Genomic DNA, 27,244 nt, shown 5'->3' with positions numbered 1-27,244 from the left:
CAACTCTGAGTCAATGAGATTATTCACATTTTACTTTTTAAAAAAATGTTCTGACTTTCCGATGTGCATGAATGATATTTACATTGAGGAAAGATAGTAAACATGTTTTTAAATTTTAAAAATGTTATGAAAAACTGCATTAAGCTGCATTAAGAAAATTGGAAGAGTGCAAAGGGATTGTTTCCATGATTAGCATCTATATTATTTTATTTGAAACCAGATCAATAAATCTGTACCTATAAGTGGAAGAAAAAAATAATTCTACGATTGTTACAGGGTTTGAGATTTGGGTTCCTCTAATAATCACTAGCAAGGTAGAGATGGCAGTCAGACCTTAGGACACCACATTTTTACACTGCTGCTCTGAAAGGCCAAACTATTGCAGAAGTACATTTTTAACTACATGAATGTTAGTGGCAGAGGGACCTTGGGAGTCATCTATTAACAGCCACAGGGATTGTGAAAGCCCAGAGTAGGCCCTGATAGATTCCTGCCACATCTCTCGGAAGATATTTTACAGGAAAGCCCAAAATATGAAACACGTAAAAGTGGAGGGCCTGGTGTAGTAGCTTATTCCTGTAATTCCAGCACTTTGGAAGATTCAGGCAGGAAGATTACATGCACCCAGGAGTTTGAGACCAGCCTGGACAACATGGAAAGACCCCATTTCTACCAAAAATAAAAATAAAAAGTAGCCAGGCATAGTGGCACATGCCTGTAGTCCCAGGCATCCACTGTTGCCACAGGGTAGGTATATATGGTGATGTCCATATGAAATTCTGTGAATGACTTCTCCCTGAGAAATATCTGCATGGGGAAGAAAAGATAGCAAATTCACATGCTGCACTTCAATTGACACCTATAAACGCTTTGCTGTTAATCTTTTTGCTAAAGTGAGAGATCGTTGCCTTGATTGTACATGTCGTGCTCTTTTTCTTAAGTGCTATGAAACAATTTAACATGGAAAATGTTTGTGATGTGTTAAATGAACAAGAATAATGCAATGATATGTACATTATGATTAGCAACTACGTGGTACATACACAAGTAAAAGACTGGAACAAGCCAAACTAAAAATGATAATGCTTGTAAAATTCAAATATTTCAATGAAACATAAACATTTTTGCAAAAAATCAACATTTCTTACTTTAAAATATATCTGGGAATAGAAATTGTTTTATTGTAATAGAGAATTTAATCAGCAGTTAGTAGGAAGCCACTTTACAAATCTAATTCCCTGGCCCCAGCCACACCACCTCTCTGGCATGGTGGCAAGGCATGGTGGCTCATGCCTGTAATCCCAGAACTTTGCTGGGAGGTGGGCTGGCTGAGGGCCAGAGACCAGGAGATTGGGCTGAGGTCAGAGGTGGCTGAGCATGGGACTCCTTCTGGGAACTACAACCCGGAGCTGAGGTTATCTGAAAGTCCCCATCCAGGAACAAAGTTTAAAAAACAGTGACCATCCAGCAAAGCCATCAATCCAAAGTGACTGGTCAGGGACAAAGAAGGTTCGGAAGACAACCTGGAGGACTTCTTTGGGCTGTAAAGCAAATCTGAGGTTGGTTGTCATAGACTTTTTTGTTTTTTTCTTTTTGAGATGGAGTCTCACTCTGTCGCCCAGACTGGAGCGCAGTGGTGTAATCTTGGCTCACTGCAACCTCTGCCTCCCGGGTTCAAATGATTCTCCTGCCTCAGCCTCCCAAGTAGCTGGAACTACAGGAGTGTGACACCATGCCCAGATAATTTTTGTATTTTTGGTAGAGACAGGCTTTCACCATCTTGGACAAGATGGTCTCAATCTCTTGACCTCATGATCCACCTGCCTCAGCCTCCCAAAGTGCTGGGATTACATGCGTGTGCCACCGTGCCCAGCCACCATAGACTCTTGCAGCCTTCCTTCTGTCAAGGCCAGAGTCTGGTAAGATTTTCAGAATCTGAAAAGTTCAGTATGGTTGAACTTTCAAGCCCAAGTAAAGATTGAAATATAGATATCTCATTTTTAAAATGTAGTAGGAATAACACAGACTTAGGAATCAGAGAGACCAGGGTTCAAATCCCAGATCAGCTACATGCCAGTTATATGACTTGAGAAAATTATGTGAACTTTTTCAGCCTCAGTTTCCTCATCTGGAAACACACATATAGTTTAGGAGACTATTTGCCCCCCCTCCCTCAAATTGGGACTCTTCTTCCGTGGTATAGAAATGTTGCTGGTAAACAGCTTTCTTCTTGACTACATTCCCCAGTCCTTTTTGCACCTAAGTGGGCCCATGTGATAAGTCCTGGCAATCAGAATGTAAGCAGAAATGATGGATGTCAACTCTGGGCAAAGACAGTCAAGGATCTGGCCTATCTTCCCCATACTCTCTTCCCTTTCTTCCCAAGTCACGTATTGAAGATGTCGATGTTGCAAGATGGAAGGGCTTAAATCCCTGAGTCACCATGTGGAGGAGGACTCTTTAAGAGAATGTCCCAACGTCTACACTGGCATTGTGTGAACAGTAATAACTCTTACTGTGCTAAGTCACTGAAAGTTGGGGATTGTTAGTTACAGAAGTTAGCCTACACTTTAAAAAAAAAAAAAAAACCCTAATTTATACGTAAGAATTGAATCTATTTCAATAAAACACTTTCTCTTATTATCATACAAAAAAACTAGATAAATGTTTTTCAAGCTTGTGGTACATTTAGGATACTTTGATTCTACAGATACATTAACTAGTGTACATAAAATTTGCTTTGGAGAATCCTTAGAGGCACCCTAAAGGGTTAAGCAGTCAACCTCCAAAGGCACAACATGCCTGCGTGATGACTGATTCAGATCAGACGCTGTGCACACTAAGATCCAAGAGAAACAGGCATGTGTTTCTACTATGATCACCAAATCAGAAGCTACTTAGGGCAGACACCTGGAGGTCACATGTTGGTTTCTGATAGAATTACATATCACACGAGCATCTCTGGATGGATTGCTCTAAGGCAGGTGTCCCCGAACTTTTTACACAGGGGGCCAGTTCACTGTCCCTCAGACCGTTGGAGGGCCGCCACATACTGTGCTCCTCTCACTGAACACCAGTGAAAGAGGTGCCCCTTCCTGAAGTGTGGCGGGAGGCCGGATAAATGGCCTCAGGGGGCCGCATGCGGCCCGCGGACCGTAGTTTGGGGATGCCTGCTCTAAGGTATATAACAGTAGCCAGACTGATTTTTTTAAATGATGGTTAATGATCCTCCAAAGCAAAGCAAGGAAGGCCAGCTTCTGAAAAGACCAATGTAAAGTGAGTGCCTAATGAAGTGCTTGGAACACAAACATGACCTTTCCCTGCCAGCTCACCACAATAGTTGCCTGCTTATCTCTCGGTTACCTGCTCATCTCACGTCTAGACCAGGGAACTGTGTTGCAAAAAGCATCCCTTCAGATACGGAGGACCAGGTATGTCCTAAGTAGGCCTTGACTAGTGGAAAATTTTTCTTAGCTTTTGAGGTCCAGGAGAGCCCATTGGTGAAGCTGATAGAATTTGAGAGGTAAAACATTCCTCAGATTGTTTCAATGACTTTCAGTCTTGGTTCAAAATGGATGTCACACTAGAACCATCTTTTGCTGATCAATTAGTTCAGGGCCACATCAAACAAAATGGCATGGAATTTATTTAACATGCTAAAGAGGAAAGACTAGTACCTTACAAACTAATGTTTAGTATACATAGTGATATTTTAGATGCCATGGTTTGAGCTGTGATATGACCTGATCTTTTTTTATTTCAAGTGACGTTTTGAAGGTGGACCTAATTTTTCTTTTCTTGAATATAGACTCTACATAGTGACTGGCTTCTAAAGAATGGCATATAGAAGAAGTGAAGGTGACTTTTGAGATTAGGACTTGCTCTAGGGGAAGCCAGCTGCTCTGTTGTAAAAACACTCAAGCAGTCCCATAGAGGGGTTATGACATGTAACTGAGGCCCCCCACAAACAGACAGGGAACTGAGGCCTTCATGTGAGTGAGAGATCACAGCCACGTAGATGAACTATCTTGAAGAGAATCATCCAACCTCAGTCAAGCCTTCAGATGACTGCAATCCTGGCTGACATCTTGACTGCAAACTCATGAGAGATCCTTTTGAGTTGCCCTCAAATTCCTGACCCACACAAACTGTGAGATAATGTTTGTTATCTTAAGCTACTAATTTTTGGAGTAGTTTGTTATATAAAAACAGACAATTAATAGAGGGACCCTTTGCCAAGACCAACAGCTTTAGAGCTAGGACCCTCTTACACACAAAACAAAGCATACAATACTGCATTTTAGTTAGAGAGGGGTGTGTGTCTGTGTGTGTGTGTGTGCAAGTGCAACATACATAAAGTGTACAACTTCATTGTGAAACTCAAAGAATTTTTGCCTATATAGTATATACCCATATAACTACCACCTACGTTAAAATGTGAAACATTTCCAAGAAGTTCCTTCATGTCCACAACCAGCTGAGAGCTCTTCCCAGGGATCACCACTTTGCTTTTTCTTTTTTTCTTTTTTTTTTTTTTTTTTTTTTGAGACAGAGTCTTGTTCTTGTCACCTAGGCTGGAGGGCAATGGCATGATCTCAGCCCACTGCAATCTCCACCTCCCAGGTTCCCAGGTTCAAGTGATTCTCCAGCCTCAGCCTGCTGAGTAGCTGGTATTACAGGCAAGCACCACCACACTCCACTAATTTTTTGTATTTTTAGCAGAGACAGGGTTTCACCATGTTGGCCAGGCTGGTCTCGAACTCCTGACCTTGTGGTTCACCCACCTCGGGCTCCCAAAGGGCTGGGATTACAGGTGTGAGCCACCGTGCCCCGCCAATCTCCACTTTTCTAACTATTTAATATAACTATGGATTACTTGCCTGTTCCCAAACTCCATATAAATAGAATGTTTCAACCTGTACTCTTTAACATCTAGTTTCTTTCACTCATCATAATGATTTTAAAATCTATCCTGTTGTTACATGGTTCATTAATTTGTTCCTTTCATTGCTAGGTAGTATTCCATTGTACAATTATGTCAAATTTATCTATTTCCCTGTTGATAAACATTTGAGTTGTTTCCAATTCAAGGTTATTATGAGTAGAAACGTAAATTTCTTACACCAGTCTCTTTGCAGACCTTTACGTTCAATATTCTTGGGTAAATTCTTAGGAGTGGAATTGACGGGTCACAGAGAATATTTTTAAGTATCAGTTTTCCAAAATAGTTGTACTCTTTTAATATGCCCACTCAAAATAATTCTTTTATTAAATTATTATTTAAAGCAACTCCAGTTTAAAAAGAAAGAAGAACAAAAGTTGGTCTTAATGAAAAATAAATGACAATGAATAAAGAGCTTCCTGAATTATTTGGAATAGTCAAGGAAACTCATGTGCAAGGTACAGAGCTATCTGACAGCAAATCCTCCAGGCAAACACTTTGATTTTGATCATTGGTTTGGAAATAATTTTAGCCACTTAGATCAAAGTTTTTCACAAAGATGAGTCAAGCAGGGGCCCAAATCCCAAAAGGAGAAGAATTTACATAAAACGTTCTCCAGATGAGGTTTTCACTCTGTTCAAATGGAAGACCTGAAGGGGAAAGGAAGCGTTCCCACGTGGCACCCTTGTTTACCGGACCAGCCCAGAGCTGTGACAAATGAAGCAATGTTTTGATGCCTAACGCGGCTCGCCTGCAGGCACTGATTCGGCTTTGTGTTTCCCCTGAGTTCAGCTTCAAATAAACAGATCAGGGAAGTTTATTAATGATGTACTCTGGGGCATCAGGCTGTGATAGGCAGCAGGCTGCACACAGCCCCAGTGGCCAGTCTGCAGCCTTCACAGGAGGCAGCTCTAAGTCCTGCCTGTTCCGAGACATCCTGATACCCACGGTGATGCGTTCGTTGGTTGTAACGGAGTTAAGGAGGAAGAAAGGAAGACTGGAAAGCCAGAATAGCAACTCCAATCTCAGCAACTTCAGGGGGACGCTCAGAGATGCTCAATGCAATGTTTTCCTATTTGGAAATTTTCAAAATTGGCAACAACCTAGATGCCCCAAAATAGGAAATGGTTAAATAAAAGCCCCTCTTCCTCCTGCAGACAATGGGGATCATTGTGTTTGCGAGCAGAGAGATTATACAATGAGGCCTTAGAAAAATCCTGAGGCAGTGGTGGACTGAGCACAGGGTGGAGGTGGTGGGGTGGGGTGCAAAAAGAGCACCAAATTCAGAGGGCTCTAAGCACATCATAGGCAATTATTTCCAGACCACTCAGGAACAAAGCAATGCAAACCAATGAAATTCTTATGACTTTCATTGTTAATAAGCACCCTAGCTTCCAGAAGGAAAGGAGTAAGAAACTCCTTTTTTTTTAAGACAGGGTCTCACTTCCAAAGTCCAGGCTGGCTTCCAGTGGCTCTATTACAGCTCACTGCAGCCTCAACTTCCTGGGCTCAGGTGATTCTCCCATCTCAGCCTCCTGAGTAGCTGGGATTACAGGTGTGTGCCAATATCCCCAGCTAAGGTTTATATTTTTAGCAGAGACAAAGGCTCACCATGTTGCCCAGGCTGGTCTCGAACTCCTGAGCACAAATGATCAGCCTGCCTCAACTTTCCGAAGTGCTGAGATTTACAAGCATGAGTCACTGCACCTGGCTGAAACTGCATGTTTTTAAGTAGCTACCTTGGGTCAAGCACTGGGTCAGGCACTCACCAAGTATTAATTGACTTAATCACCACAATAGCTCTGTGAAGCAAGTGCCATGATCCTCATTTCAAAGATGAGCTCTGCCTCAGGGAAGTTTAAAGAAAAAAAAAAAAAAAAACTTTCAGAAGTTCCCCCAACTAACAGGAGAAAGAGTCAGGATTCAAACTCCAGTCTTTCTAGGCCAAACCCTTGTTCTAGACTTTACTGACAGCAAATAAAGTTGAAAAGGAGTTTTGTTTTGTTTTGGTTTTTTTGAGAAGGAGTTTTGCTCTTGTTACCCAGGCTGGAGTGCAATGGCGCAATCTCGGCTCACTGCAACCTCTGCCTCCTGGGTTCAGGCAATTCTCCTGCCTCAGCCTCCTGTGTAGCTGGGATTACAGGCACGCGCCACCATGCCCAGCTAATTTTTTGTATTTTTAGTAGAGACGGGGTTTCACCATGTTGACCAGGATGGGCTCGATCTCTTGACCTCGTGATCCACCCGCCTCGGCCTCCCAAAATGCTGGGATTACAGGCGTGAGCCACCGCGCCCAGCCGACAAGGAGTTTTTAAATAGGCAGCTGCTACCCTTAGCCACAGGCAGGATCCCCATGCTCAGCTTGAGCAGAGAGATGGGCTTCCCCTAGAGTTCCTCTCCTAATAACAAAATGGCTCTCCACTCCCCAATTTTAGCTTGTTTTCCTAGGAAGAAAGTTGCATAAAAACCTCTTCCCGGGGGAGAGATCCAAGATGGCTGATCACTAGCAGCTCGGGAATGTAGCTCCCAGTGAAAGCACAAAGAACGAGAGGACGCCACACCTTCACATGAATTCTTGTTGCTCACGCACCAGGAGATTCCCAGCGGAGGAGCCCCACGGGTTGCCAGCGCGACTCTTGTGACCAGCGAGGCGGTTTTGCCGGCGCCTCGGAGCGTCGGTTCTTGGTGCAGAATCAAAAAGCACCATCAATCTTAACGCCGCTGATTTAGTCGGCGCAGTGGGTTGCTCAGATTTCGGCGCTGAGAATCAGTAAGTCAGACGTCCACTCAGAAAACCAATTACAAAGACGGTAAATATAAAGACCACAGATGGATAAATCTACAACGAAGGGAAGAAAACAGCCAAAAAAGGCTGAGAATACCCAAGATCAGAACGCCTCTCCCTCAGCAGCGGATCACAGTTCCTCATCAGCAACGGAACAAGGCTTGATGGAGAACGAGTGTGTTCCAATTACAGAAGCAGGCTTCAAAATGTGGATAATGAGAAACTTCTGTGAATTAAAAGAACTTGTTTTAAACCAATCTAAAGAAACTAAGAACTTTGAAAAAAGATTTGATGAAATGTTAACAAGAATACACAATTTAGAGAGGAGTATAAGTGAATTGATGGAGCTGAAAAACACAATACGAGAACTACGTGAAGTATGCACAAGTTTTAACAGCCGAATTGATCAAGCAGAAGAAAGGATATCAGAGGTCGAAGACCAACTAAATGAAATAAAACAAGAAGATAAGATTAGAGAAAAAAGGATAAAAAGGAACGAGCAAAGTCTCCAAGAAATATGGGACTATGTGAAAAGACCTAATCTACGCTTGATAGGTGTACCTGAATGTGACGAAGAGAATGAATTCAAGCTGGAAAATACGCTTCAGGACATTATTCAGGAAAATTTTCCCAACCTAGTAAGGCAGGATAATATTCAACTCCAGGTAATACAGAGAACACCACAAAGATATTCCTCAAGAAGAGCAACTCCAAGGCACATAATCGTCAGATTCACCAGGGTTGAAATGAAGGAGAAAATACTAAGGGCAGCCAGAGAGAAAGGTCAGGTTACCCACAAAGGGAAGCCTATCAGACTTACAGCAGATCTCTCAGCAGAAACCCTACAAGCCAGAAGAGAGTGGGGACCAATATTCAATATCCTTATAGAAAAGAACTTTCAACCCAGAATTTCACATCCAGCCAAACTAAGCTTCACAAGTGAAGGAAAAATAAAGTTTTTTTGTGAATAAGCAAGCACTCAGAGATTTCATCACCACCAGGCCTGCTTTACAAGAGCTTCTGAAAGAACCACTACACATAGAAAGGAACAAACAGTATCAGCCTTTCTAAAAAAAATACCAAAAAGAGCATCAATATAATGAAGAATTTACATCAACTAATGGGCAAAATAGTCAGCTAATATTAAATGGCAGTATTAAACTCACATATATTATTAATTCTAAATTTAAATTGACTAAATCCCTCAATCCAAAGATAGACAGGCAATTTGAATAAAAAACTAAAACCCATCAGTATGCTGCATCCAGACCCATCTCACATTCAAGGATACACAAAGACTCAAAACAAGGGATGGAGAAGGATTTACCAACCAAACAGAGAGCTAAAATAAATAAATAAAAAGTAGAAGTTACAATTAAGCAACAAAGATCAAAAGAAGCAAAGAAGGACATTATATAATGATAAAAGGATCAATGCAACAACAAGAAGAGCTAAAGATCCTAAATATACACGCACCCAATACAGGAATACTTAGATCAGTACCACATCATATCAACTTAGAAGTTTAAACGAAATGTTGGTTGGCTCCTTGTTTGTTCTTCTCTTCCCTCATTTTCTTTTATATCTCTGTTATTAAGGACAATTATAGGCATACCCATATTTAGATTGCATTCTAGCCTGGGCAATAAAGCAATACCCCCATCCTCTCTCCCTCTTCCTCTTTCTCTTTCTTCCTCTTCTTTATTCTTTTTCAAAAAAAAAAAAAAAAAGGCACACCAAGAGCTAGACTTTTTTTTCCCCCACAATGTTCATCAAAAGAATAGAGCGAAGGAAAGAATTGTGGCTGGCAGAGACAATGGAATACCACTCGGCAGGCGGACATTCCCTTCTGAGCTCCGTCTCCTGTCCAGTCAGAGGAGGCACTGGGTTCTCATAGGAGCTCAAGGCCTGTTGTGAACTCTGCCTGCCAGGGAGCTAGGCTGCGTGCTCCTACGAGCATCTCCTGCCTGATGATCTGTCACTGTCTCCCATCTCCCCGATGAGACGGTCTAGTTGCAGGAAAACAAGCTCAGGGCTCCCGCTGATTCCACAGGATGGTGAGTTGTATAATTATTAAAACAAACAAACAAAAAACAAAAAAAAACAAAAAAAAAAACTCTTCCCATGAAAGCACTGCCTTCTTGAGCGTAGCGACCAGCCTTGAGCTTTACATGGCAGTGACTTTTCCTGCCGTCCCCATCCAAATTGGGGTGATGGCTTTCCTGCTCCCTAACTCAATTTTCTAATGCAAAGGAAAGCAACCTTGCCTTCTTCACTCACTATCTTATTTAGAGATGCTTCCCTATCACTAGAGTCCTGGGGTTTTTGTAAGCCACACAAACAACAATGCATTGCTTCAATTATTGTCTATTACATGTTTTGGGGTCTTCTTGATAACAGCAGATTGAAGCACACTTGGCTGGTTTGCCCTTATTAAACCGTGAAGGTCACTTCTCTTCCAGGGACCGTAATCAGCGAGCCCTCTCTTCTCTCCCACAAATGCATCTCTTCCAGAGCCTTTTGCAATTATGGCTCATTTCTCTAGGTTTCATATGGCAGGCGTCTGAACAGAATTAAAAGCATGAGCACGTGCAAAAATAATCCGCTTCCCAAGATAGTAAATGCTGAGAAGTTCTATATTAGAACACACTGTGAGTGCTGACTGGCTAGGGCATGATTAACCTAATAGGCTTAAGCTCTACTTGCCATCCACATCTGTCAGGATGGGAGCAGAACACAGGCCCGTAATCCACCAGACTGGGGGCCTGCAGAACTGTCCCGCTGCTCACTAACAGCAGAGGATTCCAAACTTAGAACAACAGGATGACAGGTACCACTCCCTCTTCACGTTTGGGCCAAGAAAATACAGAAAGCTGGTTCCAAGTTTAGGATATTGTACCCTGGACTTCAAAGGATTCTGGCCTGAAAATTGCCCGGAAGGACGAGTAAGATTGCCTTTTGTGTCTATTTCAAAGATGATTCTTGGAAAATTGTGAAGGCTGTGGGTGGAAGATGAATACAAGCTGAAATCATGGGCTGTACACCTTCACACAGTGACATCGTAAACAGCGTTGCAAAGAGTGGCATTCAGTTCTTGAAAAAACCCAAAGCCATTCGGCCAGGAGGTCCGGGTGGCAGTGAAAGAGGTTCCATCCCTCTGCTGGTTAAAAACTCCACCTGCTATGACGCTGGGGAGGGCCTGGCAGAGGAGCAGCCACGTTCCAGGAGGAACCAAACCACAGCTAAAGGTCTTTGTCAGCTCATGAGAGATCCTGCTTCAGGCAAAAGGAAAGATATGGAAGGACTAATCCCAGGAACCAAAAGCTTTTCATCCCAGCCCAACAAATCCCAAAGCCACATGGCTAAAGACATTCCATTCAAGACACAGGGTTCCCATGGATTTCAAGGGGCAGAACTTTCTGGAGATGAGAGTGAGGAAAGTGGTACCCAAGATGCTTCCAAATGGAAAAGGACACCAAAATGCCACATGTCAAGCACACAGAGTCACTGCCGCCAAACCATCCACCCTGCTCATGGGTCTGAAGGCAAAGTGGACTTCCCGGAGCCGCTGGTAAAGGCCCACCAACATGCTTATGCCTATCTGCACTCCAGCCTCTCCAAATACGAAGCAATTCTGCACATCATCCATCAGGCCACCCAGACCCGGGAGCTGCTGCAGCCCATGGTCAGCTTCCTGCTGCTGTGCTTTGAGGAGATCAGCCAGCTATTGAGGGAGATCTCCAAGGATGGAGAAGCGCTCCTGCAGGAAGTTAGGGAGGATCTGGCTCGGCCTTTGAAGAAAAGGGAGCCTCAGGAGCAGCCAGACCTCCTGCAACAGCTGCTGCAGTACACAGTCAGCAAGCTGCAGGGGCTCAATGGCACGGTGGCCTCGCTCACCAGCAGCTTCCTGGAGGGCTCCAGCAGCTACCTCCACTCCACCGCAACCCACTTGGAAAATAAGCTGAGCACAAAAAAGAATGTGGATGAACGCGTCCTGAGGGCTCTGGGGCAGCTAGAGAGCCTGGCGAGTGGCTGTGGCGACCCTGGAGTGCAGGGTCTCCCCTTATGCTCGGAGGACAGTGGCATTGGTGCTGACAGTGAGTCCGTGCAGTCAGGGGACAAGCTGGGCAAGCAAACCAGCTGGGACCTTGCACCAGATCCTGAAGAATGGAAGTCAGTGACTTCGCCCCACACAGAGGCCGGGCGGTCAGGACACACCTGGCAACAAAGTTCATTCTGTATGGGTTCAGACCGACCCCAGGACTGCCTGTTCTCAGGGGTTTCTGTGGCAAAGGTTCAGCCACAAGCACAGGACGAAGCAAAGAGCCCCTGCCTCTCCAGCACAAACCCAGAAACTATCACCTCCCTGCCTTTGGAGCTGGGGACAAGCACCTCAAGTGATTCATTTGGGATTGGGGTCCCTGTGGAAGCACATCTTTCCAAAACCTCCAGACTGATGGACGCTCCATCTCTCAGTGACAGCGAGGACAGCAGCTCAGAGGAAGAGGAAGAAGAAATGAGCAGCATGAGTGTGTGTGCATGGCAGGTAAAAGCTCCAGATTCGAGGCCGAGATCTTCACCTGCTGACCGGGAAAGCCCATTTCAGTCCCACTCCAGGAGGCTTAGGAGCCCCCAGGCCCAGGAAATGATTCTGAAGATGAAGAAAGCAATCAGCGAAAGGATCAAGTTTGTCCCTGTGCCCTCTGGGCACCAGGACTGGTCGGAGGAGGAGGAGGGGAGAACAGCGGTCCCCCCAAGACCTAGCACGGTCAGTGGCAGCAGGAGGGCCCCCGAGAGGCAGAGGAGGTCCCGGTCAGAGCCGTGTCTCCAGAGTCACGTGGAGGACCCCACCCTTCAGGAGCTGCGAAGGGTCCAGAGGGACCTCAGTCGGAAGCTGGAGGCATTTTATGCCCTGGGCACTAAAGGGCAGGGGCAGAGCCAGGAGCAGATTCCACAGCCCAGAGCAGCAGCCGGGTGGCCCAATGGCGCCTGCAGGGTCGGTCCAAGCAACACCACCAGCAGGCTCAAGGCATCCCTCACCAAGAACTTCAGCATTTTGCCTAGTCAGGACAAGAGCATCTTGCAGAAATGCAGTCCTCATCCTGAGGGTGAACAGGGCAAAGCTGAGAAGCTTCCAGATGCCACCCTATCAGGAGAGGTCAGTGAGGCTGCCGGGGCCAAGGACTGGAACGTCAGGACCTGTCCCACCAGAACATCCGTCAAGAAGCTCATTGAAACTTTCAGTCCCACGGAGAGTCTGAGGACGCTGGGGGACTCCAAGGACTCTGAGGAAAGTCCCTACCTTAGGAATAGCATCATGCCCCCCAGATTTCCCATGTCCAGGGGGCTTGTCCCTTTGTATCCGAAGCCCCAAATTTCTCCAGCCTCAGGCAGAGAATCTCTCAAAATGGGCATAGGCTGGAAGCCCTTAGCACCTATCTTTCCGCCTCTGCCTAAAGCAGCGGCAGCCAAGAGTGGGGAGCTCAGCTGTGAAGTGGAGGGGAACCCTGAGCACCTCCCTCCACCGCCCTTAGAAGTCCTGATGGACAAATCATTTACTTCTCTGGAGTCCCAGGAAAGCAGCAAGTCCACAGAGAGCTCTCCCGAGGAAACCCAGGAACCGGGAGAGGCTGGCCCCACCAGGAGAACATGGGCTTCCCCAAAGCTGAGGGCCTCTGTGAGCCCCCCGGACTTGCTGCCCAGCAAGAGCACCGCCAGCCCCACCAAGCCTCGCAGCACAGAGCCAGGGAGTGGCAAGAGCAGCTGCCAGCCCAGGAAGCCAGCCCTGGACCTGAGCCACCCACCAGCCACCAGCCACAGCCCAGAGGGGAAGGGTGGGACTTCGAGTCAGATAGAGAAGGCCGCCAGCCTCTACAGGCAGCCCCGGAAGGCAATTGCCTGGCACCACTGCAGCCCTCCATCCGGACAGAACAGGACCTCAGAGTCCAGCCTGGCCAGACTGAGGCAGAGCCGAGAGAGAAGCCCCCCCGTGGGCAGAAAGGCCTCTCCCACGAGGACACACTGCGTGCCTCAGGCAGAGAAGAGGCGCCGGAGCCTGCCCTCCTCTTACAGACCTGCCCAGCCAGGCCCCTCTGCTATGCAGACACCCCCCAGCCCACCACTCAGCCCTGGAGCTCCCAGCCCACTGGTGAGCCCCAGGGTGCTAAGCCCACCAACCACGAAGCGGCGAACGTCCCCACCGTGCCAGCCCAAGCTGCCCAGCCCTCCCCCCGAGAGCCCACCCGCTCAGTGCAGGGTCTCCAGCCCTCCAACCCAGCGCCCAGAAGCAAGCGCCCCTTCCTCAGTTCCCTCCCCATCACCCCCAATGTCCCTGTCTCAGGGGCACAAGGAAACAAGAGACTCTGAAGACAGCCAAGCAGTCATAACCAAAGTGTCTGGGAACACACATTCCATATTCTGCCCGGCCACCTCCTCTCTGTTTGAAGCTAAATCGCCACTCTCAACAGCCCACCCACTGTCCCCGGCAGAGGCTGGGGGCCCTCTTGGGAACGCAGCAGGGTGCTGGAGGAGCAGCTCAGGGCCTTGGCTGAGAGCAGACTCACAGCGGAGAGCAGCTCTGTGTGCCCTCAACCCTCTGCCTTTCTTCAGGAGGACCGCTTCTGACCGCCAGCCGGGTGCCCGCCTGCAGCCTCCCGACCCCACCAGTGCCTCCTGTGAATCCCAGCTCGGCCAAAGCAGGTAAGGAGTGTCCTGGGCTCACCACCCTTCAGCGGCTTGGAATAGAGAGGAACGGAGCGAATGGGCCTCAGGATCTTCTGGGTCAGTAGTTTGCAGACTGCGCTCCAAGAGAAGAGGCAGTTGGGAAAAAGAGGTGTAGGGGGGCAGTTCCAGCTCCCCCACTCTACAAGCTTGAGTTTACTGTAATCTGTTACACATCCCAGCTTCCTGAGAAAGATTTTAATTGAAAAGAGGCCCTGCTGTGTTAAAAAGTAAAATTCAAATGAGAACACCTGGACACAGGAAGGGCACACACCCCGGCCTGCCAGGGGTGGGGGGGCGAGGGGAGAGAGAGCCTTAGGACAGAGAGCTAATGCATGCAGGGCTTCAGACCTAGACAATGGGTTGATGGGTGCAGCAAACCACCAGGAAACATGTATACCTGTGTAACAAACCTGCACGTTCTGCACATGTATCCCAGAACTTAAAGTAAAAAATAAAATATCAAAAAATAAAATAATGAAGTTCAAAACATTCAAGTTAGTTTAGTCCCACAAACCTCATGTTTTACAGTGGGGTAAACTGAGATGAAAAGACCTGCCCCTGCGGCTGGCCCTCGGGCTCCCTGTTTCTGCCTCACTGCAAGAAACCAGCATCTAGTTGGAAGGTTCTCAAACGATTTGGTCCCAGCACACCTTTAAACCCTTTAAAATTATTAAGGAGCCCAAAAGGGCCTTTGTGTGTGGAGGCTGTGCCTATCAATGTGTACTGTAGTGGAAGTTAAAACTGAGAAATACGTAAAATATTTATTATTTTTTAAAGAAACATTACATGTTAACGCAAATCATATACTCTTAGAAAAAGTGTATATTTTGTTTTCTTTTGTCTACTTTTTTTTAAAACTTTTATGTTAGGTTCATGGGTACATACATAGGTTTGTTATATGGGTAAACTTGTGTCACCGGGGTTTATTGTACAGATTATTTCTTCACCCAGGTGATCATGACCCAATAGTCATTTTCTTTTCTGCTCCTCTTCCTCCTCCCACCCTCCACCCTCACGGAGGCCCCTGCTAAGGATAATTAATGGCCCCTAACTCCACCCATGTTCCTGCAAAAGTCATGATCTTGTTCTTTGTCGTGGCTGCATAGTACTCCATGGTGCATATGTATTACATTTTCTTTATCCAATCTGTCATTGATGGGGCATTTGGGTTGATTCCGTGTCTTTGTTATTGTGAACAGTGCTGCAGTGAACATCCGCATGCATGTGTCTTTACAAAAAGAGTATTTTCTACAACAAAAAAATTTAGGGAAAGGAGTAGCACTGTCTTACATTTTCCAAATGTCTTTAGCATCTGGCTTAACATGAAGAGGTAACTGGATTCTCAGCTCTGCTTCCACAGTCAGTCTGTAGCCTGACTGGGATCAGTAGCAGCCTCTGGGATCTCTACCCTACATTCACAAGAGAATGAGTGAGAAGGAGAAGTGACATCTTAGTATTATGATGAAAATAGTTTTGACCTATTAGTGTATCGGGAATAACCAGCGGTCCGCAGACCACACTTTGAGAATGGCTAGGCCTGGAGGCATGGAATATAAATGTGTGGCTTCCTGTGTCCCTGAGGACCTGGCTCCACTTCTCCTCTAACTTCAAAAGTTTGTAGAGTGAGAACAAGAGTCTTCATGAGTGCTGAGCACCAGAATCCAGGGAGGGAGCTGCTACCTCCCCCGGGGCAGGCTGAGTTCCAAGTGTGCCTTTCTCACCATTGGCCCAGCCGTGCCAACAGTCCCAGACACGCAGCCGCAATGGGGCACGAGTCAAAGTACAGCCATCGCGTGGGCGCTGCGAGAACTCGGATGCTCCAGTGGTTATTTTACAGAATACATGGAGAAATGTACCTTTTCTCAAACTGTGAAACAAAAAGATATCTGAGGTCTATTAGAGAAGAACTCTTATCAATGTGTCTTGATATCAGATCAGACAAAGCTCAGCTACCATCCATCCTTGCTATCTGTGAGAGCCTACAACTGTGCAAATCAGCAGTTAAATTTCTGCCAGTGATATGTGTTGCAGACTTCACGATCTGTCCAGGCACAAATGGTAATTTTTTACAAAGTCCTCGGCAGTCAATTTTAAATAAAGATATTATCTCGGGAAAGTTGTGCACTATTACAGTTAGATAAACTTCCCCAGCCACTTGAAAGAAATGAAATATTGATTATTTTTGCAAGAATCTTAATGTAACATTGCTCTTTTCTTAAATCTAAAATGAGCTTCCTACAGTATAGTGGTTTTCATCCAAGAAGCTCTATAAATGTTAATACATTATTCCTCACTCCAGCCACTTACTCAGTTATTAGATTTCAAAAACGGTGCCCTTCAGGAGAAGAGCTTGAGAGAACAGGCACAATAAAATGACATTAATTAAAAACACTAACATTTTAAAACAGCAGGAGCAATAATAAAGTAACATAAAATTGTTCAAGAAGAAAATAATGCCCTTCTCCCAGGCTTCTTCTCAGAATAGGGCAGCCCAAAGGTTGTTTTACGTCCTGAATCTCAATAATTGGGGCAGAGGCGGTGGGGAGGAGTCAGTGGCTTGAAAGATGAAGGACAGCCAGGCACAGTGACTCACACCTGTAATCCCAGCACTTTGGGAGGCCAAGGTGGGTTGATTACCTGAGGTCAGGAGTTCGAGAGGAGCCTTGCCAATGTGGTGAAACCCCATCTCTACTAAAATACAAAAATTAACCAGGCATGGTGGCGCATGCCTATAGTCCCAGCTATTCAGGAGGCTGAGGCACAAGAATCACTTGAACTTGGGAGGCGGCGGTTATGGTGAGCCAAGATTGTACCATTGCACTCCAGCCTGAGTGACAGAACAAGACTCCAACTCAAGAAAAAAAAAGAAAGAGAGAGAGAGAGACAGGAGAGTTCATAAACAGGAGGCTCCCCAAGGTCATGTGGAAGTTTATATAATAACTCACAACCATTCCCCTGCCTCTTACAACACCACACAGCTCTAAGCCTTTCCACACTGTGAGCGTATGATGGGAAAGAGCTCTTTCCCCAGCAACCCTGCCTCCAGGCATAAAGCTGGCATCTGGGAGCAGAAATGCACCTGCTGTAAACACACCAAGCCTTTGCCACCCTGTGGATGGCAAGCATTTTTTTCTGCCATCCTGCATCTGGGGAAACAACACCAGGAACTGGGCACATGATTTCCCCCGAGATCATGCAACAAGCCAGTGCCAGAGAGCCAGAGACTGAGAACGGGCTGTTCCCCCAGCCAGGGACATGCACATGCAGAGACACAGGCACAGCCACGATGTCTTGCAGTGGAGGCAGGCTGCAGACTGAACCAGCCTGCCCTTCCAGACACCCCCTGCTAGGCAGGAGCCCCCTTTGTAGAAAAATGGATGATGTTTCTATCTCCTGATCTCGGGGCCCTGGGGATTGGGAACAGGCCTTGGAGGCTTACCCAGGAAGCTCAATTACTGAGCGTCTACTGTTCTTTATGTGCCAAATCCCCTAGCGGGGATGCCAGCCTCTAGGTCTCAGGGTGTTGGGGCACTGTGTGCATTCAAGAAGGCTCCAGACTTTTGCCCCTCAATGCGATGCTTTCAGTTCTTGCCTGACCGGACTGCCCAGGCACGTGCACTCTGCTGCCTTTACTCAGCCTCCTGGATCATGCTGCCCAGTGGGCCCTGGGCCCTGAACACCTGTAGGCACCTGTGATGGGGCCAGAGGCCAACTCCGATAAGACTGTCTCCATGGTACAGTGGGCTGGGTTCCTTCCTGTGTGACAATCATAGCTGTGTGCTGTCTTCGCGCCCACCTCACTTACCCGAGACTCCCACCACCCACCTCGATTTTGTTCAGATCCAAATGCAAACATATTCTCCACTGGTTTGGCATCCCACTTAAGTCTAACCTCACAGAGCTGAGCACACTGCACAACAAAGCTCACAGATCAGGCAAGAATGTGCGGTCATGGGCAGAGAAGGGCCTTCTTGCCTTTGCGGAACCAGGGTCCTGTCCTGGCCCTGAGGCGACAGATTGAGAGCTCGGACCAAGGCCCCAGAGTCTCCGTGGGATAATAGTGTGGTCCCTAGAGCCCTTTCCTAGTGTGACTTCCTATTCATTCAACAGTGTGGCACCACAGTATCGCCACCCACCATGGAGGACTTATGCTATTACCATAATAGTATGCCAAAGGTCACCCATGCTTCACCCAGTATTGATACCTATGAGTGCCTGATGAGATGGGCACTGTTATTACTTCCATTTTATAAGGAAGGAAACTAACACGCAGAGGGATGAACTAACATGCCACAGGGGACACAGCCAGTAAGCCAGAGAGTCAGGACTTGAACCCAGGCAGCTAGCCTCTAATTTCCCCCCCGGGGAGCCTCAGGCTGTCTTGCTAGCAGTCGGCCAGGGTGGCTTCCTGGGCTGGTCCCCTGCTAGCAGCAGCTTTCTCCCTGCTGGGGGCCACCCTCCATTCTGCACTCCCACGCATGCCAAATCCCACGGAGGCTCCTGTGGGGGTCCCCACCCCATGCAAAGCCCCTCCTAGCTGTGTCGCGCCGCAGCTGGGAAGCTCTGTTCTAGCCAAATTCGGGGCCTGGGCTGGGCCAAGCTGCTTGCATTTTTCTCTATTCAGGGAGAGGGTGGCAGCTGCGAGAAGCTGGTTTTTTTCCTTGTTGTTGTTGTTGTTGTTGTTCTTTGATTCAACTGGCTAAGCTTAGCCCTTATTAAACAAAGTGCTTTAAAAACAAAAACAAAACAAAGGCCCGCTCCCAGAGCTTCTGAGAGGGTTGCTTTGTTCAGAGCAGCAGGATCCAGGGCTTCAGGGGAAAGAACAGGACTCAGCCTGTCACCCGAGCGCCCGCAGCACCCGCCCCTGCAGACACATGGCAACGGCGGCACCCGCCCGGCAAGCCTGGTACAGACGTCAGAGGCCTGGCCTCCAGGGTGAACAGGCCTGTGGGAGAGAGCTGGGGAGGGACAGAAAGGGAGAACGGAGGAAGGGGATGGGGTGGGAAAGAGCCGCAGAGGACGAGTGTCTGACCTGCCCTTGTCCTTTCTCTCGCAGCAGCAACAGCAGCAGTGGGGAGAGCCCTAAGAAGGATGCAGAACCAGGGAGCAGCCCCTGCGCCCCTGAATCACAGGGCAGCGGCAGGCAGGCATCTCCCCCGGAGTTCTGTGTGCTGGGCCACGGGCTGCAACCGGAGCCCCGCGCCGGCCATGTCCAGGACAAATTGCAACCAGAGGCACAGCCCCAACAGGAGGAGGTGTCCTGACAGGCTGACGAGGGGCCACACTCATGCAGTCAGCCCAGAAGGCCACGTGTAACAGCCAAGTGTCCAGCCTGACCCAGAGATGGTGGGCAAACCAAACTCCTATTGAGGCTTCCTGGAAAGGCTTGGAAGATCCGCTGCCCAGCGGCTGTGCTGAATTTTAAAGTCACCGGTTTCAGTCCCAGATCCTGCTCTGCCTTGGGGTTCAAAGGTTCACCAGAACGTTAGACCCCACAATGACAGTATTTAATCCTTCAAGTGCTGGCCTTAATTTGTTGCCTGCTTGATGGGGTTTTACCTGGGTTCGTTCCAGGAGATCACTGAAGCCTCACAACAGGGAATGAAGCAGACAGCCTTCTCTAGTTTCGTGCATATGAAAACCGAAGGTGTGGAGAGGAGGCCCCTCTCAAGTGTCATGCTGAAGGTCATAGAGCTAAGAAGAGAATAGAGTGAAATTTTGCACAGATGAGTCTGGTGCTAGAATCTCTCCGCTCTTTTTATTACGTCCCATGGCCCATAGGTAGGGTGTCACTCCACCTGCCTAAAGCAGACATGGCTGCACAAATGATCGGAAAGCTTCTTTGTTGTAAGGTTAAGTAGTGGCACCGCATTGAAGTCTCCGCTGAGAGCTTTGTTTGGACGTGCATGGCTCCCAAAATGAAAAGGCTGAGTGAGCTGGGATTAAAACACAGCCCCACCCGCCCTCTGTCTTCTCCTCCTTCCCAAGCTGAGTTTCAATGTCGTAAACTTAAAGCTGACAGCTCACAATACCAGCCACACTGACTCTCGGCCTAAGTGCGTTGCAAATGTTCTCACTGCCCTATGTATTACATGCTTCTCGACTGAGTAGGGTGAACCAAGCCTCCCAAACAGCACCCCATTCTCCACATGCCTTGCATGCTGGAGCTCAGAAGACAGCGTAGGTAAGGCATATACACTCACATGCCAATCCCCCCTCGGAGGCTTCTTGGCCAACTTTCTTCCCAGGTCATCTCGCAGAACTTCTGCTGGAGTCAAAATCAAAGTGAAAAACAGTTGTTCATGCCAAAAACCTGCTTCTGCCAATGAGCTAGATATTTGCGGCAGATCTTGGAATGTTTCCACTGGAGGCTGTGGTATGCGTTCTATTTAGAAAAGATTTTGCAGTAATTGAGTGATTCAATGCCCACTCCGTGGGTTGGCAAAAGACAAGGATTCTTACCCACCGGGGTACAGCTAAGGGACGATCTTCCAGATCTGCTGCAAAGCTGATTGTTTTAAGTTTGGGGAAATTATAGACCTCAAACCCATTCTTGCTGAAATAGATTGTGGGCTCAAAACTCATTAAACTGAGTCCCTAGGGACTACAGCGACCTCCCCCAGAGAGAGGCTGACTCTGAGTAAATGAATCCCACCTCGACTTGTCCAGTTATTATTCAAAGGCACTCAAAGAACAGCTGATTAAACTACCAAGAGGGGCCACAGCCCATCCCTCTGCTGAAAACACACATACCCAGCTATCTGCTCACGTGTGCTCCTGTTGCCACCCTCATCTCAGAGCAGTGCTCAGGCAGTGCCCGGGCTGGCCGATGCTAGAGCCAAGCCACACCCACCTCTGGGTGGACACTTGAGAGCTGCCTGGGCTGCAGGCAATGCTGGGAAGTCCAGCCACCCCGGCAGGGCAGGGGCTGAGATAAGCACATGAGAATGAACCAGGTTCAGGTATCTTGCTGGATAGAGATCTGGGCATTCTCCCTAAACGACTGGGCAGGCCAACCATTGGGTTACCATGGGGTGAGCCTTAGGTAGGCTGGGCACTGAGCTGAGTAAGCAGGAGACACACAATGTGGGCAGCCTTTGAGAGGTCCAGCTCACCGGTAAGTGGCTTCAGGAGGGACTGCTCAGAAACCAGGCCCTGCCTGGACTAGGATTTAGGGGCAGGATTCCTGGAGCTCCGAGGAAACCAAGCTGTTCCCCAGCTGCAGGGAGACTGGAGTGGGATACAGTGGGTGAAACTGGGGTACCATAAGGGGGTGTAACCACAGGAATCATAAACATTTTAGTTACTGGAACCAGGATATGAAGTGGAGCCAGACCAGCAGTGAGGGGAAGCAAGGCTGAGTCTCCAGCCCAGGCCTCCTTCTGCAAAGGGCCTCATCTTAGAAGTCCAGGGCTGGGTGGAAAGTGGAAAGGGTGGCCGAATGCCCGCCACTGTGGCCATGCAGGCTAGTAGGGAAAGCAGGGAGCCAGGCAGAGGACTCCACCACAGAAGGGGTCAGTGTCACGGAGATCACACAGGAAGGTCCACAATGAATGACTGCTGCTTTCCATGAGTGTGTGTGGCAGGAGGCTGGGACTGGAGGTTGCCCCTCAACAGGCTAGGCTGGTAAGCAGCAAGAAGTGCCCCCCATCATGTTGCAGGTGGCAGATGAGGGGTTCAGGGCACCTGGATTCCTGCCATCAGCTGGGGAGATGCCCGTGATGCCTCCTTGTCCCTCTGGAAGACCTCCACATTTGCTTGGTGCCAATATGTGCCAGGATGGGGTGAAGCTCCTGCCATAGGACCCCACATGTGATGTCATAAGAGCCCCCAGCTGCCACCAGACCTAGGCAGCAGGGACAGTGAGTTCGTGACACCATTGTGTTGCCCAGTGACCCAAGACTACTGGAATTCCAAGTCAGCTTCCCCCACTCCAGGGAAGACAGGGAGGGGTTGCCAAGGGGCTGGGGGCTGGGGGTCAATGAGGTCAAAGGCGAAGCAGTGCCAAGCCAGCATAGGAGTAGGTGGGTCAAAGATGTGTTTTTGGCTACCATACCAACTACCAGACTTAGCTCAAATTACACGTTAGACTTTGTAAAAAAAGAAATTGAATCCACAACCAACAGTTTCATGGCATCTGCTCAGTTTTGCCCCTCCTAGAGACCAGGCCTTCCACAAACTTGAGTCTGCCTTGGAGCACACATTGCTGGTGGCAGAAGTTGGCAAACCCAGCTGCACAGTCTCAGATGTGCTGCTCACGCCCACCCTCTCCTTGCCACCCGAGAATGGTATCCTTGCTGGGCCAAATCCACTTCCTTTGCCCAAGGGAGAAGGGAGGACAGTTTTTCTTTGTTCTGCCTTTTGTTTTGGGGTTTAAAAAAAAATTCTTACTAAGCCAACGGACTCAACTCATTGAAGACCCATGAGTCTGCACTTTTTCTTCATAGAGTTAGAAACCAAGGACTGTCAGGATACACACAAGGAGGAACCCACCGCAGATCAAGCTAAGGGGCACATAGCACACCCATCTTCTTCCTCAGCCAGCTCCACTCTGGAGGAGTGCAACCTTCATCATCCTGACCATGGAGGCCCCAGAGCTGTGGAGAGGCAGGTACTGAGCCCAGCCCTTTAACCCAGCACTTTAGGGACACTGTAAACAGTTCCACTCCAGGGAAAAAAACCACAATTTTTCTGCTTCCATCGAAAGGATTCATGGAGGGAAAAAAAAAAAAAAAAGAAAACATTATATTCTGGCAGAACAGTGATAGCTTTTTGCAAGTATAAATACAATCTTCAAGAGGAAATATAACCTCCCTCCGCGGCTGGGGTCTGGGCTGCTGTTTACTCTAAGGAGCATCTATTTTCCTTCTTCACTTCGTATGCCCAGTTCAGAGCCTGAAATAATCCATGTTGATAGGAAAGGCGGGGCAGACAGACCAAAGAGACTCTTCTTTTTTTGTGAAGGGCCTAGGCTTGACAAGACTTGCCTCATAAACCGTGCAATGTGAATGAAAGGGATTTTGAGATATATATTCTATTTCTGAAATAAACCCATGTTTTGCATGTATCAGGGGAGCCAGCGCAGTGAATTATAAGTGCTGATGTGTTTGTCAATTGATCATCTGCTTGACGGCGTACAGGCTGCTAAAGCACCCACTCTATCTTTCAAAGGAAATCTTTTCAAAGGTAATATATTTTTAAGTAGCCCCACATCAAAGATTCAGTGGAACTGCCATAAAGTACACGTGTTCTGAGCCCGTACTAACAGAACATGTTCTACTGCACTATCGTCTGCTCCCCATGCCGATCTGAAGTTTAAATAAAGTTCCATCAATCCAGCCAGACATTTTTATGAAATGTAATTAAAAATGCATCGCACAAGAAGAGGAGCAAACAGTTAATTCACTCAGCACTCTAATTCAATTTTATGGAGGACCCTGGACGCCACAGGCTTGATCGCACTCCCGGACTTCAGAAAGTAACTTCGAGAATAGTCTGTGGGGCCCGCATCAGGTGGCTCTAGAATTCCACTGACCTGGTCACCCGCTTCTGAATGCTGTCATTCCAGACACCCTTAAAGTCTAGCACACGAAGCGGCAGTCGGTTTTGGCTGGAGTGATAGCACTGGCATGGCTCAGCTAATGCCCATAGATAAAGGTGATCGGCGTAAATTGGAGGAAGAAGAAAAAGTGGAAGAAGGGAACAGGATGGGAAAGAAAGAAGGACTGTAGTAAATGGAGCACTCACCCTCGGAAGCCAGAGGGTATCACGCTCCTGAGGTTGCAGTAGAACACCAGAGCCTGAGTCCTGACACCTCCCTTCCCTGGCTCTGTGACCTGGCATCCCTGGGCCTGTGTCTTCATCTGCAAAGCGGTGATAATAACGTCAGCCTACTTATCCCACCATCTGCACGACAGCGGCAAACCTGTCTTTTCTAAGCCATCTTTTTGAGCCATCTTGGGGAACAGAATTCATAATCCTGGCCATTTTGGTCTTTAATGTTCATCTCTGCTGCCTCTGCACTGTAAGATCCCGATTAAGAAAAGAAACCAGTATCATTTCCCCCTCATTCCCGAGCTGCGCTTTGATCTTTGGAGACAGTTAAAAACAGCTGTCAAACTCTGCAAGAATTGACTTCCTTCTTTGAAGGTTTTCACGTCTTTCAGAGAAGAGAAAAGACTTGACAACATTTGCTTGCAATTGCAAGTACATATGTCAAATATGCCACATGGAAAAAAACAAATGAAGCTTTTGAATCTCCCGTCTTTCCCATGTTGAGTCATGAGGCTGTCAGGCAGTCAGGACAGAAGGCGGGCAATTACTCTGAACACTCCTAAACAGCAGGCTTTGCACGCAGTGTGGGATGAGGCTCCCATTAATAATAATTCTACCTTTCTTTGTATGTAACGCTCTATTTTTCAAAATGCGATTATCTACAATGTTTCATTAAATCTTTGGGAGAAAAAAGACTCTATGAGATGGACAAAGCAGGTGTCTTTTCAATACCTTTTACACATGAAAAAAAATCTCACTCCAAACATACATTGCCAGTGAGAGCAGAGCAGCCCTCTTACCCACCCTGGCCAGTCTTCCTTCTGATACTGCTTTCAGCAGGATCTAGATTATTCCAGAGAAGCGTACTGGAAGGAGACAGTATACCTTTCTATGGAAGAAATGCTCCATTTTCTCCAACATTTACAAATAGGAAATTATTTTTCTTTTTAATGATATAGAGTCTCACTCTGTCACCCAGGTTGGAGTGAAGTGACACGATCATAGCTCACTGTAGCTCATTGCAGCCTCACACTACTAAGCTCAAGTGATCCTCCCACCTCAGTCTCTGGATTAAGTGGGACTATAGGCATATAACATATATGCCCAGCTATGATTTTTTATTTTTTGTAGAGATGGGGTCTTGCTATGTTGCCCAGGCTGCTCTCAAACTCTTAGACTCAGGCAATCCTCCCACCTCAGCCTCCCAAAGTGCTGGGATTACAGGTGTGAGCTGCCACACTTAGCCCAGGAAACTATTTTCCATCTCCAACCAAAATTCAGCTGTAATTCTAGCCCTTCCTCAAACTAGCTTGGATGAAAACTCAAAACAAGGTTTCCATTTTTTTTTTGAGACAGTGTCGCTCTGTCACCCAGGCTGGAGTGCAATGGCAAATGGCGTGATCTTGGCTCACTGCAACCTCCGCATCCCGGGTTCAAGCAATTCTCCTCCTCAGCCTTCTGAGTAGCTGGGACTACAGGTGCACACCACGATGCCCTGATAATTTTTGTATTTTTAGTAGAGATGGGGGTTTCACCATATTGGTCAGGGTGGTCTCGAACTCTTGACCTCAGGTGATTCACCTGCCTCAGCCTCCCAAAGTGCTAGGATTACAGGTGTAAGCCACGCCGCCCAGCCAAGGATTTTAAAAAATAATAAATCCCTCTACGAATCTCACCCACTCCCATCCTTTTCCACCTCCACCCCTGACCCATACACACATACACAACTGCTGCTAACATTAAAAAAAAAAAAAAAAGAAAAGAAAAGTCTTTTCCAAAAAATATTTGCTTCTCATTGCCTGAACCCTGAAGTGGGCTTCCAGATGAAAGCTGGCAGGAGCAGACGCGGCCTCCTTCTGGAGACAGCTCTTTATTGCCAGTGCCTCACAGTGGTAAAAACCAGTAGATGAGACAGAAAGGAATATAGACCCTGGGAAACAAATTGCCTTCATGAAAATTATTTATCTAGCTATTTTTTTTCCTCCTTTGGAAGGGAACAGGATTGGCTATGTTTACAAAACCTGGTGACTTTTTAAAGTGATTGTTTAGTTAGCAGCTTCTGACATCAGTTGCAGAGGCGCTGGATCACTTTAAGGATGTAAAAATTCTCAAGGAGAACCCAAGGTGATGCTAATAACAGCTGTCAGCCCGCAGAGAGGTAATTATAAAGATGTGATTAAAACAAAGCAGAGCCTTCAAATGTTATAGCCGGCTTCACTGAAACACCAGGGGATAGGATATGGTGAAACCAGCACACCCCCTGAATAAACCCCAGTAAAGATAAGGACCAAAGAGAAGCCCCCAAGTGGTCCCTGACTCAGAAACACGCACCCACCAGGGAGCACCCGCGCAGAGATGCTGCCATGCTGTCTGGAGCCCTGCTGGGAGCAGGCAGTTAGGACGCTGCTTCCCAGCCTGCCTGATCTTCAGAGTCAGCTGCTTGATAATTTGCAGATTTCCAGCCCTTCCCCCCAGAAACAGATCTACAGCCAAGACTAAGAGCCTGCCTTTTTAAAGAGCACTTGTTCCTGTCTCTCCGTCTCCCCTACAAGCAATTCTTTTCATCAACCACATTTGCTAAAGACTGGTTTAGGATAAAGACTCCCAGGTGTGGGCTAGCCTGGGAACCTAATAACCACTGAAAGCTTTGAGATTGTGACGGAGGTTCTCAACCTGGAGAGTGAGCGACCGAAGCTCTGATTCAGTAGCTCTGGAGTACAACCCAGGGATCTGTACTTTAACAAGCACTGTGGGTGAGACTGTAACAAGCAGGCCACCGTCTGCACTTGGTGCCTACATTGTCCCCAGGCCAACAGCCTCCAATCAAGGCATACCTGAAGCCTTCCCTATTCCACTATGAAGCTTCAGCATTTCTCTGCTTGCATATGAGTCTTTGGCAAAACTCGGGTCATCATGGCAGGCTCCGTTGCTATAGCAAGCTCTGAATAGATTACGCTTTTCTCATGTCTTCATTTGTATTCACAAATCCTAACCCCACCAGAGGTTCACAGCATATCCTA

General features: G+C 47.4%; 2 protein-coding genes across 2 annotated transcripts in view; one reads left to right on the top strand and one right to left on the bottom strand.

Annotated features, from left to right (window-relative positions):
• CLIP4 (CAP-Gly domain containing linker protein family member 4) overlaps positions 1 to 20,098 on the bottom strand; it is a 128,810-nt gene extending 108,712 nt beyond the window's left edge. Inside the window, exon 1 of the mRNA XM_039460520.2 lies at positions 20,010 to 20,098. The gene's annotated coding sequence lies outside the window, so the exon portion shown is untranslated. The remainder of the gene's footprint in view (positions 1 to 20,009) is intronic.
• Positions 10,679 to 19,903, top strand: PCARE (photoreceptor cilium actin regulator). Its single transcript, XM_003941521.4, has 2 exons — positions 10,679 to 14,426; positions 19,516 to 19,903. Exons 1-2 carry the CDS (start codon positions 10,759 to 10,761, stop codon positions 19,712 to 19,714), a joined length of 3,867 nt encoding a protein of 1,288 aa, XP_003941570.3. The 5' UTR covers positions 10,679 to 10,758; the 3' UTR covers positions 19,715 to 19,903.
• Positions 20,099 to 27,244: the final 7,146 nt, after the last annotated feature.

The sequence above is a fragment of the Saimiri boliviensis genome, chromosome 1 (genome assembly GCF_048565385.1).
Source record: "Saimiri boliviensis isolate mSaiBol1 chromosome 1, mSaiBol1.pri, whole genome shotgun sequence".
In the NCBI taxonomy this organism is placed as follows: domain Eukaryota; kingdom Metazoa; phylum Chordata; class Mammalia; order Primates; family Cebidae; genus Saimiri; species Saimiri boliviensis.
The sequence above is the reverse complement of the archived record's forward strand: the minus strand, read 5'-3'. Positions and strand labels throughout refer to the sequence as shown.